An 18,776-nucleotide genomic window follows, 5' to 3' on the forward strand; every position below is an offset into this window, starting at 1 on the left:
CAGGACACAGACATGGAGGTGCAGAGATTACGCAGTGACGCCCTTGATGCAATGCTAAGAAACAGTTTTCAAACTTCCTCGCACCAAACAAACAAGTGTCAGTTCAGTCATTCTATCTGAAAAACCTATCACCATAATAACCACTCTCTGTAAAGCTTAAGTCTTTCAAATTTGCCATCTGGAGACAGCTATAAGAAGAGTAGGCAATACCAGCCTTTCATTGTGAAAGGTTTGTTACTCCCAGGTGCTGCAGTATCTGTAGTTTTCATCAGTACAGCATGTTTTATTGAAATATATCATAGATGATGTCTGCCCAGAATCCCATTCAAATCCCACTGTTGGCACAGTTGAGCCCTGAAGATGAAAACACGATCAGTAATGAGAGAAAACAGAGAGAGGCAGATACCTGATGATAATAGCCCACATCTCTGCGATACGCCATCTGAAAATAGGAGAAAATGTTTTAAACAGTGTACATGTGTGTGCTGTTCCAACACAAATAATTTACACACAAAGTCATACACAGATAGACAGATACCTTTGCTCGTGGATTGAGGTTGCCGATGGCATCAGCTTTAAAGTCATTTTTGTTCTTCCTGCACAGCACAGCTGTGATGATGATGATAATGAGTGTTACTACAGCGATGGGGGCCAACACTGCAGCGATTATCCAAAGGTTATTAGGAGGGTTTTTGACCACAGCTGTAAAAAAAAAGAAAAAGAAAAGTATATGCTTAACACTAAATGGTAATAGGTAATTGATTTGATTTGTTGGATGTATAACACATAGTTTACTTTTTCCTGCTAAAACATGCAGATGCATCTGTCGCATCCACGGTAAGTGACACCGCATACAGCTCAACCTGATATACAGAGTGCCTGATTCAGCTATTGTAAGCAACAATCTATAAGAGAATGCAGCATGCTTTATCTCTCTCTCTCCTTTGACCAACTCTGTCTCACCCTCTCTCTCTCTCCTACCTTTCTCTGAGCAGTGAGGAGCACTGCAGCCCAAACAAACAATGTCCTGCCGGGAGCATTTCAGAGAGATTAGAGTGCAAGGAGCTTCCTCAACCTTTTCTTCTATTCCCCTCACCCCAGCACCAGCTCTTCTTTCTAAGCTCAGCATGAGTCATGTGTTTTGATTTGCCTGTCTGTCTGTCAGGGTTTTGTCTATTTGCCTACTTGTCAAATACTATGAGGACACTGTGCTTACGTTCTGCTTGCAGCTGGACAAAGTAGCCCAGTGTGAGCGCCATGGTCTGAGAATCCACTGTGTTCAGGACCTTAGCTGCTGATGTGCCCGCTAAAGGAACACCATTGTGCTGGACGTAGTAAGTCATCTCTGCTGGATTCTTCAACCCTGACACCCTACGGATATTCACCATCTGATTGGAAAAGAAAAAAAGGAGGACATACAGTATGTTTCCCTAAACTGCAGTACACTTAATATCAGCTGTTACTGAATTGCTGTTCATTGTTATGAAGTTAAACATAAGTAAAACCTTGCATTTAGACATGGAGTCTCATGAGAGGAGAATCACCGTGGACAGCACAGAGTACTTGTTTAGTAAAACATTCAACCTCTGGCTTGTTTTGATGTGCAATTAGCAAATGATGAGCTGAGAAGCTCCCTAATTATCAGGCGCTGACGAGAAGTAATCAAGCAAGCATGTGCAGAAGTGCTTATCAAAGTGTACATCTCATGAAATATTCATACTGTAAGAAATAAGCCAACAAAACTATTGGATTATTGCTTTCATTAGACCTCTGACTAATTTACACATGCCAGGCCATTCAGGCAAAACATCAGAACAAGAATATACAATGAGTCACTGTTTTCACTCTACAGTATAACCTCATGCATCACAGACTGAAACTCAGACCTGGCATTCCCTGCGGACTGCTCTGCCAGTTTCTTACCTGGACAGTGTAGCTGCCTACGGTGGTAGCTCGTCTGAAACGAGTGCCCTGCTGTCCTGCCAACACAAACAACTCTGCCAGCCGCTGCTCCATTAGACTGGCAAAGCTTTGGTATTGTCCCTCCAGGCTGGCATTGTCCACATCCTGGATCACTGAAAAGGTAGACAAAAGAAAGAGGATGGACAGATGGTTGCTAAGAGAGAAAATACATTGTTGGCAAAGGGATAGAAGAGATAGAGGCTAAATTAGAATTTAGGATCTTCATAGTTTTCATATTCCAATATATAGTATATACTCATGTACAGTAAAGACACAATGATACAGTTTGTACTTACCTAACAGTCTAAGACAAAAAGCATTTACAAAACTATAGCAAATCACTGCATATAAAAGTAATTTCCGCCTCTTTTTGAGTCAGATTTTTCCATCTGAAGACTAGCTTGCTGCTATGTGGTTTTGGTGAGATCGATGCAGGATTCCAAGTCTATATGGGCCCTATTAGATGCTCGTGATGCTCCGTGTCTGATAAATGTAAAAGTTGGCCATAACAACTTGATCAGTCACTGACAAATCAAGGCTGTGCTTGTGGAGGTAAGATTTGGAACTTTGAATGTTTGCACTATGACTGGTAAAGAGAAAGAGCTGACTGATATGAGAAGAAAAGTAGATATACTGTGTGTGCAAGAGACCAGGTGGAAAGGGAATAAGGCCAGGAGCATTGGAAGTGGGTTCAAACTGTTCTACCATGGTGTGGATGGGAAAGGAAATGGAGTAGGGGTAATCCTGGAAGAGGAGTGGGTCAAGAGTGCGTTGGAGGTGAAGAGAGTGCCAGACAGAGTGATGAGTATGAACCTAAAAACTGAAGGTGTGATGATGAATATTGTCAGCACCTATGTCCTGCAAGTTGGGTTTGAGATGAAAGAGAAAGAAGAATTCTGGAGAGAGTTGGATGAAGTGGTGGAGAGTGTACACAAGAAGGAGAGAGTGGTGATTGGAGTGGACTTCAATGGGTATGTTGGTGAAGGGAACAGAGGTGATGAGGAGGTGATGGGCAGGTATGGTGTCAAGGAGAGGAATGTGGAAGGACAGCTGGTGATGGATTTTGTGATAAGAGGAAGAGAATGAAGGCAGAGCCAAGGATCAAATTAGTCCTGAGTGGGTATGACCAAAAATTTATATCATGGTATTATTTAAGACTTGGGTAGTTACACAGTATATCACGATTTTTTTTTTAGTGGTTTATTCTAAAGTCAGGAGTACACAGAGTTTACATGAATCGCTTCAAAAGTTTGTCTGAATTCTCCAGTAATTTCCATGATATCCAAAAACTTTCTCCCCACACTCCCCAAACACTGATTACTCTTGGGTTCTTTTTCACAGTTTCTTCTGCTGCACTTCTCATCTCCACATTTAACACAAGTCCCCAAATCGTGCCTACACACAAGCGAGCTGTGTCCAAATTTCCGACAACGTCTGCACTGAATGGGTTTGGGAACAAAAGGCCGTACTGGATAACTGATATGATCTAAGAATATTTTGTCAGGCAAGTTTTCTGATTCAAAATGCAACATAACAGATCTTGTTTCACACCTTTCTGTGTCTCTCATCCTGATCATTCTATGACTGTTGTGACGGGCCTTCTTACTCTACCTGATTGTTACTTTACTCCCATTTTTTGCAGATACTGGGAGTCAGCTAGCAGGTGGAGTTGGGAGGTTTGCCTTGTACCTGCCCATCTGGGTTGGGCTTCCCAGAAGGCATAAAAGGACTGCCCTTCTGGGATTCTCGCTCTCTCTCTCAGCCGAGCCTACTGCAGGGGCCTCAGCCTTTTTCTTTTGTTTGGTTTGTTGCACCATCCGACACTCTTTACACCACATTTTCATTCATCCATACATTACAAACACCACTGATGTTTCTCCGACTTACACACCCCACCAGTTAGTTGGTATATTATTTCTTTGAGTTAAATAAATTACTTTTGACTGATATGTGTGTGGCCTCCCTTCTTGTTGCCAGTCTTGAGCCAGGTGGTAACACTGTCAACAGCTCTGTTACATTCCTTAAATCTACTTGCATCAACCACATACGGTACTCCATCAACAACGGCTTTCATTAAAACTTTTCTTATGAAGTGGGAAACATGACACTTGGTAACCATCTAACTCGGATATTTCCAATGCCTTCTTCAATTGTTTCTGTGACACACATCCATCAATGATCAGTCCTCTTTTAACATCAACTATGTTGACAGCACCAGGTTAATCAAACTCACTACTTCATGTTTGTCTGACAGAGCTCCAAATCTCCCAGTCAGTTTTATACCAACAAAGTGGATTTCTCTTTCATTCTCACTATCATCACTGTAACTTCAAATTTCTTCTCTTTTCTTATTTTTTCTCCATGATTTCTTGCCGCTGCTTCTTTCAAACTCATCCACCTCCATCCTCCTTGCCCAGCAACAAGAACTAGCTGCTTGTAGCAGCATTACAGCTAACTGCATAGAGATATATATCCAGGGCAATTTGCCAGCTTACTGAACCGCCCACATATTCATCCGTGCTGTAAGAAAACTAAAAAAAATAAGTGCAAAGATAGATTATCCCATGGACTATTATGAGGATGATGATGAGCCATTTCACTTTGAATGGCCAAGCGTATTTATTTAAGCTGGAGTACACAAAGAGGAGATAAAGCAGCTGAAAGACAAAAAACAAAGAATGGAGGCAGAAACAGGATCGTCAGGAAAGTCAACGTACAGTAACAGTTACCTCAGAGAAACTGCTGGTGTTCCTGCAGTCACTGCTCTCTTCTTCTGAGCTATCCACAGCCTCAGACATGGATAGCTCAACAAACTGATGTGTAAACTGCCCCTGATGTACAGTAGTTTCCTATGTAGTTTTCCATAATGCTGCTACAGGCAGCTAGTTCCTGTGTTAACTTTCATTCAGACTCACAAACGTTTGAAGCGATTCATGTAAAAGGCATGTTCATTTCTACAGCAGTAGGAGGCTGACAGAGGTTGCCCTGATAACCTTCATTATACACAAGGTCTCGTTCACCCAAATCACAATCTGAATCTCCGGAATCTCGATAATGGAGCTATCTGACTAGCTAGCGAGTTGCACCTAGCATACCGTTTGATAGTGTAATCTCTCTACTAAAGGAAGGAATCACTGTCTGTCTGTTTGTCTGTATGTATGTATGTATGTCCTTTATACATATCTCAAGAACCGTTCATCTAATCTACTTCAAACTTGCATTGCTGAGGACATATGGAAGTGCAGTGTTGAATTTGGTGCAATCTGGACACGCAACATGATCAATATTAATAAACTTTGAATAAACAAGCAATCAGTGAGCCGCTCCACTCTGCAGCAGTGGGGCGGAGCTTCTGGGCTCTGCGACTGCATGTCATGAGAGCAGAGCTGTACAATCCTGCCATGAGAGAGATGGGGGGAGGACATCTCTCTTTGTTTGATAACGTTAAAAGTTAGGCTTTTTTGTCGGCTTCCTGACTCATTCTAAAAAAGAGGAGATAAAAAGAGAGAGAGCGGGTGAGAAACCTGAGAGCACACGCGAGGGACAGAGAGACAGCACTGGTGAGGGGAGACGGCAGTGGAAAACTTTCTCTGAGAGAGAGAAAGCCCATGAATGACAGAAATACAACGTTATTTTCTGATTTTCAGTCTGTTCATGGTGGTTACATTCTAAAGCACAAATAAACAACCATCAAACACTCAACAGATGATTTACTGTGGACACAGTGTTTCTGTTTCATTTTCCTCCTCTGCATTTCTCCTTTTCATTCACTCTTTACATCCAACACATGCATACAGTAGATACAAAGAACAACAGGACCAATCTGTGTTGTTTTTTCTCATGCATGAATGCTGTGTTTCAAGCACGGCAGCTATTGGGCATGCATGAGAGAGAAAGAGAGAGATTGATACTACTAGACTATTACTTCCTACTACAATGAAAAACATTCAATGAAATAATAAGGAATAAGGAATAATAAGGAACATTTACTTTAACAAATTTATTTTGTAATTTGAGATTTCAAAGAGCTTAATGACCTCTCAAAATTAAAACTACTCCTTGGAGAAGGAGACAGGGCACATTGGGCAATTTATATTGCTGCCCAATATAAAGTAGACAGCGAAAACGGCTTTTAATCAAGAATGGACAGACTTGAAGGCTACTTACCAAGGGCAGTTCAAAACCAGTATGTCTCGTATAAGCACAAATCGTTTGAACAAACATACCCACTCAAATGATCCAAACTGAAGAAACAGAAAATAAACAATCTAAGAGCCCAATATGATCAATCCACTTTATTTTAGGATAAACATTATTTCAAAAGCTCTCTGTTATGTATTTCATTTTTAAATGCAGCCCTCATTATACGTGAAATAAGAAAAGATTCACTTACAGTACTTCACATCTGTGCATAATAGAACGCTAGTTTCTTTCATGTTGTTGGTGTATATACTCATTCACACCTCACATCAACAGTATTATTTTTTATGTGTTGAAGCAGCAATACCAGAGGCCCGTTCTGAACAGGCACGTTTTGAATGGGCATGGCACTAGTTTTGTAAATGTACAATTATTAGTGTTACGAATTGTTTATGTGTCACAAATTGTTGTGCACCATGGTGTTTTACCCCGTTAAAGGCCGGAGTTGAAGATGCTTAGATTTTAGTTTTTGGAGTGACGAGGATAGACAGGATTAGGGATGAGTACATGAGAGGGACAACTCAGATTGGATGGTTTGGAGACAAAGTGAGAGAGGTGAGATTGAGATGGTTTGCACATGTGCGGAGGATAGATGCTGGTTATATTTGGAGAAGGATGCTGAAGATGGAGCTGCCAGGCAAGAGGAAAAGAGGATGGCCAAAGAGAGGGTTTATGGATATGGTGAGGGAAGACATGCAGGTGGTTAGTGCGACAGAGGAAGATGCAGAGGACAGGAAAAGATGGAGACCCCTCATGGGAACAGCAGAAGAAGAAGACTGCAATAGTACAGCAAAATAGGAGAATTAAATTTGGACTCTTAAACATTAGATCTGTCATTTGTATTAGTAAACGACCTTATATCAGATTATCATATTGATTTATTTTGTCTTACTGAAACCTGGCTGTGTCATGAAGAATATGTTAGCTTAAATGAATCCACTCCCCAGTCATATTAATATCCATATTCCTCGAGACATCGGCCAAGGAGGTGGAGTTGCAGCCATTTTCAGCTCAAACCTATTAATCAATCCTTGACCTAAACTTAATCATAACTCATTTGAAAGCCTTATTCTTTCACATCCAACCTGGAAAACTTTACAGCCAATTCTATTTGTTATAGTGTACCGCCCTCCTGGCCTGTTTTTAGTCCTTAGTACAGATAAAGTAATTATAGTAGGTATTTTTCATATTCATGTGGACATCAATAATGATAGCATTAGCACTGCATTTATATCATTATCTGACTCAATTGGCTTCTCTCAGAGTGTAAATAAACCCACTCATGTGGCATCTTTCCACAGAGTCCTCTTTTATCAGACCATTATTTAGTAAGTTTTGAATTCCTATTACTGGACTAAATGCCTTTAGACAAAAATATCTTCACTAGATGTCTGATCTGATAGTGCTGTAGCTAAATTTAAGGAAGCAATTCCATCAGCATTTAATTCAATGCTATGTCTCAATACAACAGAGGACTCAGAGGAGGACAACTTCAGTCCCTCCCAAATAGATCATCTTGTTGATAGTGCCAAAGGCTCACTGCGAATGACATTCAACTCCATCGCCCCTTTAAAAAAGACGCTAATAAAACAAAAGCGGTTAGCTCCATTGTATAACTCCCAAACCCGCAAATTAAAGCAAACTTGAAACGATATGGCATTCCACCAAACTGGAAGAATCTTGCTTAGTCTGGCAGGATAGTCTTAAAACATACAGGAAGACCCTCTGTAATGTCAGAGCTGCCTATTACTCATCATTAATAGAGGAGAATAAAAACAGCCCTAGGTTCCTTTTCAGCACTTTGGCCAGGCTGACAAAGAGTCATAACTCTATTGATAAATGTATTCCTATAGTTCTCAGTAGTAACGACTTCATGAGCTTCTTTAATGATAAAATTCTAACTATTAGAGACAAAATTCATCACCTCCTGCCCTTAACCAGCACTGATTTATCTTCAAACACAGGGACCTTAGAAACAGCTGTAAAACCTGATATATATATTTAGACTGTTTTTCTCCAATTGACCTTCCTGAACTAACGTCAATGATTTCTCATCTAAACCATCAACCTGTCTCTCAGACCCCATCCCAACTCAGCTGCTTAAAGAAGTTTTACCATTAGTTAGCACTTCTTTACTAGATATGATCAATCTGTCATTAGCAACAGGCTATGTACCTTTAAAGTAGCTGTAATTAAACCTCTTCTTAAAAAGCATATTCTTGATCCAGGTGTTTTAGCCAACTATAGACCTATACCTACCTATATCTCTGTACTTGTGTTGTTAGATATTAGTGCTGCATTTGACACCATTGGCCATCACATCCTATTACAGAGACTGAACGTTTAATAGGCATCAAAGGAACCGCACAAAGCTGGTTTAAGTCCTATTTATCAGATTGATTTCAGTTTGTACACGTTAAAGATGAATCCTCCATACATGGAGAAGTTAGACATGGAGTTCCACAAGGTTCTATGCTTGGACCAACACTATTCACTTTATACATGCTTCCTTTAGGTAATATTATTCGGAAACACTCCATAAATTTTCATTGTTATGCAGATGATACCCAATTATATTTATCAATGAAGAAAGATGAAACTAATCAGTTACCTAATCTTCAAGCCTGCCTTAAGGATGTAAAGACCTGGATGACCTGCAATTTTCTGCTACTAAACTCAAACAAAACAAAGTTATTGTGCATGGCCCTAAACACCTTAGAAACAGATTATCTAATGATATAGCTACTCTGGATGGGATTGCCCTGGCCTCCAATACCACAATAAGGAATCTGAGAGTTATCTTTGATCAAGATAAGTCCTTTAAAATAGAAAAAGATATTGCTCACATATGAGCTTCTCTGCACTGGCTCCCTATGACATCCATAATAGAATTTAAAATCCTTCTCCTCACCTACAAAACCTTTAATGGTCAGGCACCATCATATCTTAGAGGGCTTTTAGTACCCTATTACCCCACTAGAACACTGCACTCCCAGAATGCAGGCTTACTTGTGGTTCCTAGAGTCTCCAAAAATAGAATGGGAGGCAGAGCCTTCAACTATCAGGCTCTCCTGTGGAATCATCTTCCAGTTTGGGTCTGGGGGGCAGGCATCCTCTCTATATTTAAAAGTAGGCTTAAAACCTTCCTTTTTGATAAAGCTTATAGTTAGGACCAGCCCAGACTTGCCTTGGACCAGCCATTAGTTATGCTGCCTAGACTGCCAGGGGACTTCCCATTCCACTGAGCTCCTCTCTCCTCCTCTCCCTCTTCATCTGTACCCATTCATGTCCCATTAATGCATGTTACTAACTTGTCATTTTCCTTGTAGTTTTGTGCTTTCTTGTCTCTCAGGTATGCATGGACCTGTGGTTGCAGACCACCTGCTGCCCCTGTGGTCCCGCTTGACATCCACTGCTACTACTACTATTAGTAGTCATATTTCTATTATTATTATTATTATTGTTGTTATTGATATTATTGTTGTTGCTGTGCATCTCTGTGTCTCTCTCGTTCGCTCTCTCTCTGTCCCCTCTCCCTCTTTCTCTCTCAACCCAACTGGTTGAGACAGATGGCCATCCACCTAGAGCCTGGTTCTGTTTGAGGTTTCTTCCCATTAAAGGGGAGTTTTTCCTTGCCGCTGTCGCCAAGTGCTTGCTCATGGGGGAATGTTGGATCTCTTTCTCTCTCTTTTAGGTAAATTAAAGAGTATGGTCTAGGCTTGCTCTATATGAAAAGTAGCCTGAGATAACTTCTGTTGTGATTTGGCACTATATAAATAAAATTGACCTGACTTGACTTAATCTGCTCCATGATATCAAGAGTCAAAAAGCAATAATCCTGGTTGTACATCATGTTCAGTGTGAGTAAATCCCATTATAGAGGGCATGACCTTGAATTCACTTTGCCTCTCATCACAGTAAGTGCAGGGTTAAGAGCTACACAGTCTGATCTGAAAGGCCCATTCATTACATAACATCGTGGGTACCCTTGAACACTGTTTAGTATATGTAGCCATTTATAAAGCCAGCACAGCAAATAATCAACAATAGTCCAATCCAAGTCATTACTACAGTATTAGTTAGTATTACTGGGACATAGAGCCAGTTTTAGTATGGAGTCAGTCATCCATCTCTATGTTTATGTCTCTGACTTCATGTAAACTTAAAGATCCCCTCCACTCAAAAATCGGTTCTGATTCTTGTTCATACAGTTGAATGCGTGAGCTTCACCGTGCAGAATGCTGTATATGCAGAGTTTGAAACTAGAAGGCTGTTTTCACATTCATCTGCTGAAAGTGGAAATTTTTTCTGTGCTCATTGAAAAGCCAATTTTAAGCAGCGGGCCTATGAGCATGATTTGTGACATCACAACTAGTTCACTATATCAGACATTATTATTCAAAGTAGAGTATTTTACATACATCTTAAAACATGTCTGGTGGGGGTCTTCACATACTGTACATCCTGTTCTGGTTGTTTGTGTGTCATGAAGTAAGTAGCAAAGAAATGAAACATAACATTTCAAAGTTGTGCTATCAGTATCTTTAAAATGTATACACTGCAGCAAGTGAGGTTTCTACATTATAAGTGGACTGATTCTGCAACATAACACATATACAGTATGTTACCCTAGAATAATTTACAGTTTTCAATGTTCAGTAGAAAAGATGTGAGTGTTCAATGTGACATCCTTACCTGTGATAACCCAGAAGTCTCTGGTAGCGACGGAGGTGTTAAGATTGTGATACTCCAGTGCTGCAAGGACATAAAAACACAATCATTTCCCCCTCTCACGACAAACCATCAATATTTGAAACATCAAAGCATTAATTTTCATTAATTAAAACATACAATTTAATTTAATATTTAATCAGTTTCTCCAAAACTGCATTATTAAGAGAATTTTTGGTGATGCTTTATTTTACAGGTCCGTTAATTTTATACTAATTTCCTGGTAATTTGCAGGTATTTAACAGTTCATTTTTAGGGCAAAACAGAAAAAGTGTGAAGTTGGTTTAGTTGGTAAGTGACAGTTCAATACGTTTGGATTTATACGTAGTTCATTTGCAAAAAATTTTGCAAAAAACTCTTGTTCTTTAACTGACATAAAATACTCAGATTCCAGTGTGTAGTTTTTTGTGTCAAGTGATATACAGGCACATTAGGTTGTTTCTTAAAAACTCTATAATGAGCATTTCCCGTATACTACCAAATTACACAACCCTTTCAAAGAAATGTTCAAAGAATTCACAGTTACACAGCAGCTAATTTTAGGAAATTACTGAAAAAACCTTATATGCTAATATATCCTTTGATACACAAAACTACACACTGACAAGATTTTTTGCAAATTGCAAACAACTACTGTATAATTTGTACCGAATTCCATCAACGTCTCTAAAATGTAAAAATGTATGTTTGAAGATTTTATTTTTACAGTAGCAAAAGAATCAATTGTATCAAAACAGATTTTAAGATAAAAACATAAAATTGACAAATATGACATAAAAAGCAAACGGTAGATTTCTGACAATTTGAAAAAGCAAGGTAAAGTTAAATCTAAAGAGATACAGGATCATCCTCTCACACTGGACTCTCACTTACATAAGACTTCTCCCTGCTTCTGTTGTCATTTTAAGAATTGAAGCTATAGTGAACAAAGCATTTTTTGTTAAATGGTATAAAATTAAAAAAGCAAAAAAAGCAACAATCATGAAGAACAGTATTCAAATTATTACATTTTCACTGCAGCAACAGTGCAATTATCATTCCAACAAGTGGTGTTCTCCCTAGTCAGACATTTGTTATTTTAAGAATCAGTGCTTTTAAATGTGGGCAAAATGTGTAAAACCTCTGAATCTTTTTAGTGAGGAGGGGAAGAGTTTACAGTTTGCCGCATTCTGTGCGGCAAGAATCTCAGTTTAAAGCCTCATTATCACTGCATGTCAGACAAATACAGCAGCAAGGAGAGCTTTCAGCCGCCTGAGCTCTGGTTGTCTGTGTTCTCTTACATCTATTTCCTGCCTGATTAAGCTCTTGTGCTGGAGGCTGGTGCAGTGTTTGGGGGAATGCTGTATCACTGGCCTGTGAAAGCAGACTCGCAACAGAAATGTACACTCAGCCATAACAGCAGAGAGGAGAGAGAGGTGTGGGGAAAGGAGGGTGGGAGAGGAACAGTACGGGCTTCAGCATTGTTAATGGAGGGCTGCGGGGCTGCCGGCAAAATCAGTTTAACATTGTCTATAAGTTTAAATCATGTGGAATATGAATTGGTGAGGAGGTTTCTGCTGCTGTGTGATTGAAGCCTGGAGGACACAGACTGAAGAGCATTTTTAAGTCATTCCTAGAAGTGGATAAAAAATTATTTCATATTTTGTATCAGCAATTTGGTTGTAGCTTTTGATCGTTGTGTTCTAAAAGAGACATTTTGCAAACAGCCTCTCTCATATGTCACCTGAGAGAAATTGTTGAGGAGCAGAAGGGGAGTAAAAGAGCTGATCGCAGCAGTCCAGCCTACATGAGCGCCACAGGAACGATGGAGTGCTCGGCGCTACAAACAGGCACTTCGGAGTGGTGTGAGATCCCGGGTCTTTACTGTCAGAGCAGAGCCCAAGGTGGTATGAGAATTCCCCACTGTTAATTATTTACTGCAATAACTAGCTTTGAAGTGAGGAGGCAGCCGCTGCCAGCATATGCTCAACACCTCCTGTGAACAGTGTAATGTCACTAATGGCGAGAGGACAAAACAAACAGAGCAAAATCACTGTCACACAGTCACTCACTCTTCCCTTTTCCCTCTTGTCTTACTGGGTTTTCCTCTGTGTCAGTTTCTGCTCCCTCAGAGCCCCCCCTTGGTATCTAGTTGCCCTCTCTCTTTTTCTCCCTAACTTAATCATCACGCCTGTGGGTAGCTTCACTTTCTAATGTAATTCAATCACAACACAAAGTGAGCTTTAATTTAATGCTCACTAGCAAAGATTCTCTTCATCTTGATTTAAGCACTGTGTAAACCACAACTGCCATCTGCCTGTGCCACAATCACACTGATGATGCATCTCAATTCAGGGGCAGCATCCTTCAAAGTTCAGATTTTAAGACAGAATACGTCAAACAAGTGGACAAAACATTTCCTGTTCCAAAGGCTCTTCCAAATGTGGTCCTGATATGCAAATTTCTTTCAGCCAACCCGTATAGAGTATTTTCTGCCCTCAGTATGTCATAATCTATTGCAGGAAAGTCTGTTGTTTAAGGTGTGTTCATGCATTCCTCATCAACCCATTAAGGGAAGTATCTGGACCAATAAAAAAGCCACTGGAAGTCTGTCAGAAAAGTCACTGTTTGTATTACTAGCCTGGCCATGTTAATTTAAGGCCATTACAGACAAGTGTAAATTACTGAATATGGATATAGTTGACCATTAATTTCTACTGTAAATTGGGGTAACATTACTACTGTTATTTATCACTTTGTCAGTTGTCAAAAATATATCAGATTGAGCAGAACACACTGATAACTTTGGTCTTTGTTAGGCTAGATGTCTCATTGAGGAAGGAAGCACAGTTTCAGTCTCACTTTTGGGACCTGCAAAGAGTACATTTTCATGGGCTGGGTCCTTAAAAGCATTCAGAATTGGGAAACAGTGTACTTTATATCTTTCTAGAACAGTATTTGACTGAGCATGATCTCTTGGTTCTCAGTTCTGCTAAATATAGTCCAGTCATATACACCTTGGGAGGTTAGAGTGCACACTGCGGTTACTGACAGAAGAACAGGAAGGTAAAAACTTAAAAAGCTCTTCTGGATAAGTGGTAATGCAGGGAAGGCCCTTGCTTAAAGGACCAGTGTGTAAGATTTAGTGGCATCTAGCGGAACGGACATGGAATATAATATTCATAAATATGTTTTAATTAGTGTATAATCACCTGAAAATAGGAATCGTTATGTTGTTGTTAACTTAAAATGAGCCCTTTATAGCTACATAGGGAGCGGGTCCCCTTCCATGGAGGCCGCCATGTTGCACCGCCATGTTTCTACAGTGGCCCAGATCAGACAAACCAAACAATGGCTGTAGAGGGGGCTTTTTGAGTTTCACGGCCACCGTAGGTTCTCCCACATGCTTGGAAGGGGAGGGGGAGGGGTATTCAGTTGGTTGCAATCTATAACCTTACCACTAGATGCCACTAAATCCTACACATTGGTCCTTTTAATCCTGGCTTAAGCATAAACTCTTCTGTGATCACGGGCATGACCTTGCATATCCAGAGCTCCATCTTGTCAAACTCACCAAAGTCTAGAAAAATTCAAAGCACAATGGCTGGTTGGAAACAGGAAACTGGAAGAAAGTGCTGTTTCTAGAGGTGGCCCTAAGCCAACTGAATAGTTGTCTCTAGATTTACAGGGTCTCCTTATTACGATGTGTCTTTCTCCAGACCTCCTTCAGATTGTAAGGTTGAGGTTTGGTTATGCAGGATTACCTTGAGGAAGACACTGAAGCCGTCTTTTACACATGCATAGTTAAATTGACTATTGTAACGCAGTTTTTACCAGACTCTCCAAAAAATCAGTAAAACAACTACAACTCTTTGAGAATTCGGCTGCCAGGCTCTTAACTAGAACCAGGGAGAGTGGGCACATCACACTGATTTTAGCTACTCTACACTGGCTCTCAGTTACTATTAGAATTGATTTTACAATTCTTTTAATGGTTTGCAAAGCACCAGCTTATATTGCAGAGCTACTAAAACCACATGTCGCAGCCCGTGCCCTTAGGTCCTCACTGCTGCTCTCACAGTACCACATCCATAAGAACATTGGGGATGTAGCCTTCTCTGCTTACGCACCTAAAATCTGGATCACTTTACCAGCAGAAATTAAAGAGGTGACCTCAGTGAGCACTTTTAAAAGCCAAGTAAAAGCTACCTATACAAACTGGGCTTCAATCAACTTCCATTCCAACATTTACCTATGCGTATTTAATGCAATTTGTGCACTTTAATGTCTTATTTTTTAATGTATTTCAATGTTTTGTTCTCTTCTTTTTAATGTTTCCTTATTTTAATGTTTTATAATATGTACAGCACTTTGAATTACAACCACTGTCTGAAAAGTGCTATAAATATAAATTAACTTAAACTTTCAACTTATATCTGTACCCTGCAAGACGGCTGAACAGGAAAGATAATTTACCCTGCTCGTGCTATTATCCACTATCCATAAAAGTTTTGAGTAAAATGCATCTTACATTACATATTGACTTCAGGGTACATGATGGAGAAGTCACTTTGTTATTGTCTTAGAAAAATGGCAATGGCCAACAAACCTGACACAGAAAATTACCAGATTTCTGGGTGAAACTTGTGTGTGTGAGAAGATTAAATCCCCATCAGCTGCAGGAGCTCAGTTCTGTCGTTGATCCTATATTCTGACTTTACTGTGAAGGAGGTCAAGCAAAAATAGTGGATTTCCCCTTAAGGGATCAATAAAGTATTATAAAAATGATTTCTCATTAGATCTCAGGGTACTACATCTGCCATATCTCCCTCTATTGAGCAGTTTACCTTACATTTCCCAGTTAGACCGAGGATGAAAACAGGCTACAGATTGGGACTCCACTGGGACTGCTGTTTAGGCATCCACTGATTCCCTGTCACTCTTCATTTGTTTTTCTCTGAGTACAACTCTAACACAGACGGAGCGCTAGGCCACAGATGCCCTCAAAGGAGGATGAGATGAAAGGCACAGGCTTAGTTGTGTTTTTGCATCAGCTATCTTTAAGTGACTCAATCATTAAAAACCACTATGATCGTAAAAGCAGCAAAACAGTCACAAACATCCAATTACTGAGAAACTGGACATCAGTCAGGCGTAGCCATTGAAATCCTGAGTTCTACCATTGAATAGATAGACCTTATGAGGTAGTAAAGCCCTTGTGAATGCAGAATGCTCAGAAAACAACCACTTTCACTATGTTAAATTGACTGCGGTTTCTAAGGTTGGACAGGATTTTGTCTTCTACTAGAAAAGTCAATCAGAATATCAGACCAACATGCTTTATGAGACACAGTCTGAAATCTTTATATTGAACCTCAGGTAGGCTTCAACGCAAGGAAAAAAACAAGGAAAAGCACAGCACTTGTTTTTCTTTTTGTTTAATCCAATTTCTATTTGAAGAACAAATAATTCCCAAGAGAAAACGAGAAATACTGCTGGTATTTCTCCTTATTAGGCTGTTGAATTACTGCTGACAAAGAGATGGATTTCTGAGTGCAAAGTGTGACTTACGCTCAGCAATGACAAGTGGTGGATAGAAGAGGAAGTAGCCCACCAGCTCCGCTGACAGCTGACCAAGGAGGTTTGAGGCAGTGGTGCCATTAAGGAAGACAGTCCCATTCCTCACAGTGTAGACCAACGATACAGCAGGAGAGCCTGCTGCCTGGGAGACACTCAGCATCTGGGTATAGGCACAGAGAAAGAAGAGGATAGAGAAAAATATACAGTAGGTATAGTCACATGAAATACTTGGGATTATATCACTGTAATGTTCAAATAAATCAAAAAGATTAGTGCAAATCTTTTTTGCAGAATTAATGACTGATAATAGAGAATGAAAAACATCAAAATATCAGTTATTGTCTTGGATCAAAAAATATGAAACTCATCCCAGTGGCTGGCAAGGCATAAAAGCAAAAATATTTTAGCATCAATTTTTTCATCCATGCATAACTGTCAAATTAGCTTTAATATAGGGTGCACTTTAATGTGGCAGCTCATTAAAATTAATACAAACACTGCCTCCCTACACATAATTAATTTGCATCTGAGAAGCAGCTCTTATTTGAATAGCCTATGCCTCATACACTAAGGGACAATTCAGCACAAATTACACAGAGTTTGCATCTGCCAAATCACCTAAACCACATGGTAATAATGATGTGTAACAGCAGAACTGTTGAAGTTGCATCTTTTCTAATATTCTGCAAGCAATATTTAGTAAACTCAACATCATCTATCTTATCTTCTAATTTGGTTGTTGGATGGTTTTTTACACATAGCATTTTCCAAAAAGGGTAAAAATGTAACACCAAGTCTCAATATGATGGGGGATGATGACCACTGACAGTGACAATGACAATGAATGCTACACTCTGCATGTTTCACCTCTAGCATTTTGTTAACAATCACAGTTTTACACTAACACCTACACACTGCTAGGAGTGCAACACAACTCTTTCATCACGGTACCTGAGCAGAGAGTCTGTTGTTGGTGTTGAGCACTTTGGCCTGTGCAGCAGTAAACACCTTCTCAAGCCTCTGCTCCATCATTTGAGAGAACCGACAGGACCGCGGATCATCACCTGCTCCCACAAACTGCAGAACTGGAACAGAAAAATGAGATGAGCTGTACACTGTCAAAAAGGTAAGAATTCACATAGCAAACTTATGTTGTGTTCTAGTCTGACTTAACCATGCTTCTGATGTGGAATCACATGTGGAATTATTTTTTTTACTTCTCAGACCTAGTTTCCACTGAAAGTGCTCACAACAGCAACAAATAATAGTAAGTCTCAAGCTCATCTCTGACTTATTTTTTCTCTTTCATCCTAACTGAACACTAGCTGACCTGTTTTCAGCTGGAAGCCAGTGGCTGGGCTGGGTCTCCATAATGCAACTGGGAGGGGCAGGGCTGTTACCATGGGGAGGTACTGTCGCAGGTCTGCAATCAGCTTATCACGGCCATAGGAGTCCAAGCCATCCAGCACTACAGAGGGGGGGTAAACCATGTCTGCTCCAGTCACATGATAAGCCACCGTCATGTTAGGAGAACCAAAAACAGTCTCCACCTGAGAGAGAAAAGTGAAATATATTGGAATTGTTTTTTTTTTTCCCAAACTTTAAGCCCATGAATTGCACATTGCATATAGATCACATTACTGCCAACTAGTAGTGGGTGATATTAGTAAAAGCTTATATCACAATATACCATGTATGTACATTTTTATGCTTTTCTTTGCTGATTTCTGGCAACAGAACTTTCTTCTTTCTACTCATTTTTGTGGATCAAACTTGTCCACAGATCTCAGAAAAGGTACCCTTATATAGCAATTTAGGGGTATTTATTACACTAATGATTAAATCCGATTAACAAGCACCTACTCATCAACAGGTGGCATTCATCAGACTGAAACAAGTTAAGAAGAGGTCCAGATGAGAAAACGAAAATGCTCTCGCACTAGGCACCTTGTGTCGTAACGTGGTCACAGGCAGAACAGTTTTGAAGGTTCTTTACCTATCTCAAGTAAGTTTATATTTATACCACACTGTGGTGAAATGAAACAAATGAAAAACACAAATGAAAAAAAAAAAGAACTGCTACATTGAAGGCAGGATATCAAATATCTTATGTATGATTTGGAAAATGGTAGGCAGTAATGGAAAATATTCTTATTTGGAGCTTAAACATACAAAACCACCAATATGGTCCTTCTAGCAGGATCAGTATGTACTGTCAATCAGTCATATTAGCCAGTGAACCGAGTGACAAGATATTGAACTGTATTGGATTGCTGGAGCGCACTACAGTGCATTCCAACTGATCGCTAACGAGAGCATGAGGC

General features: G+C 39.9%; 1 protein-coding gene across 4 annotated transcripts in view; it reads right to left on the minus strand.

Annotated features, from left to right (window-relative positions):
* Positions 1-18,776, minus strand: part of kiaa1549lb (KIAA1549-like b) — a 69,470-nt gene that overhangs the window by 13,705 nt on the left and 36,989 nt on the right. For all 4 annotated transcript variants that reach the window (XM_067591155.1, XM_067591182.1, XM_067591164.1 and 1 more), the window contains 8 exons: positions 17,783-18,002; positions 17,404-17,537; positions 16,444-16,612; positions 10,858-10,917; positions 1,924-2,075; positions 1,217-1,388; positions 539-702; positions 407-442 (listed from right to left, as the gene is read on the minus strand). In XM_067591155.1, coding sequence (XP_067447256.1) covers positions 407-442; positions 539-702; positions 1,217-1,388; positions 1,924-2,075; positions 10,858-10,917; positions 16,444-16,612; positions 17,404-17,537; positions 17,783-18,002 — 1,107 coding nt within the window. The remainder of the gene's footprint in view (positions 1-406; positions 443-538; positions 703-1,216; positions 1,389-1,923; positions 2,076-10,857; positions 10,918-16,443; positions 16,613-17,403; positions 17,538-17,782; positions 18,003-18,776) is intronic.

This window comes from Thunnus thynnus, chromosome 1, assembly GCF_963924715.1.
Source record: "Thunnus thynnus chromosome 1, fThuThy2.1, whole genome shotgun sequence".
In the NCBI taxonomy this organism is placed as follows: Eukaryota; Metazoa; Chordata; class Actinopteri; order Scombriformes; family Scombridae; genus Thunnus; species Thunnus thynnus.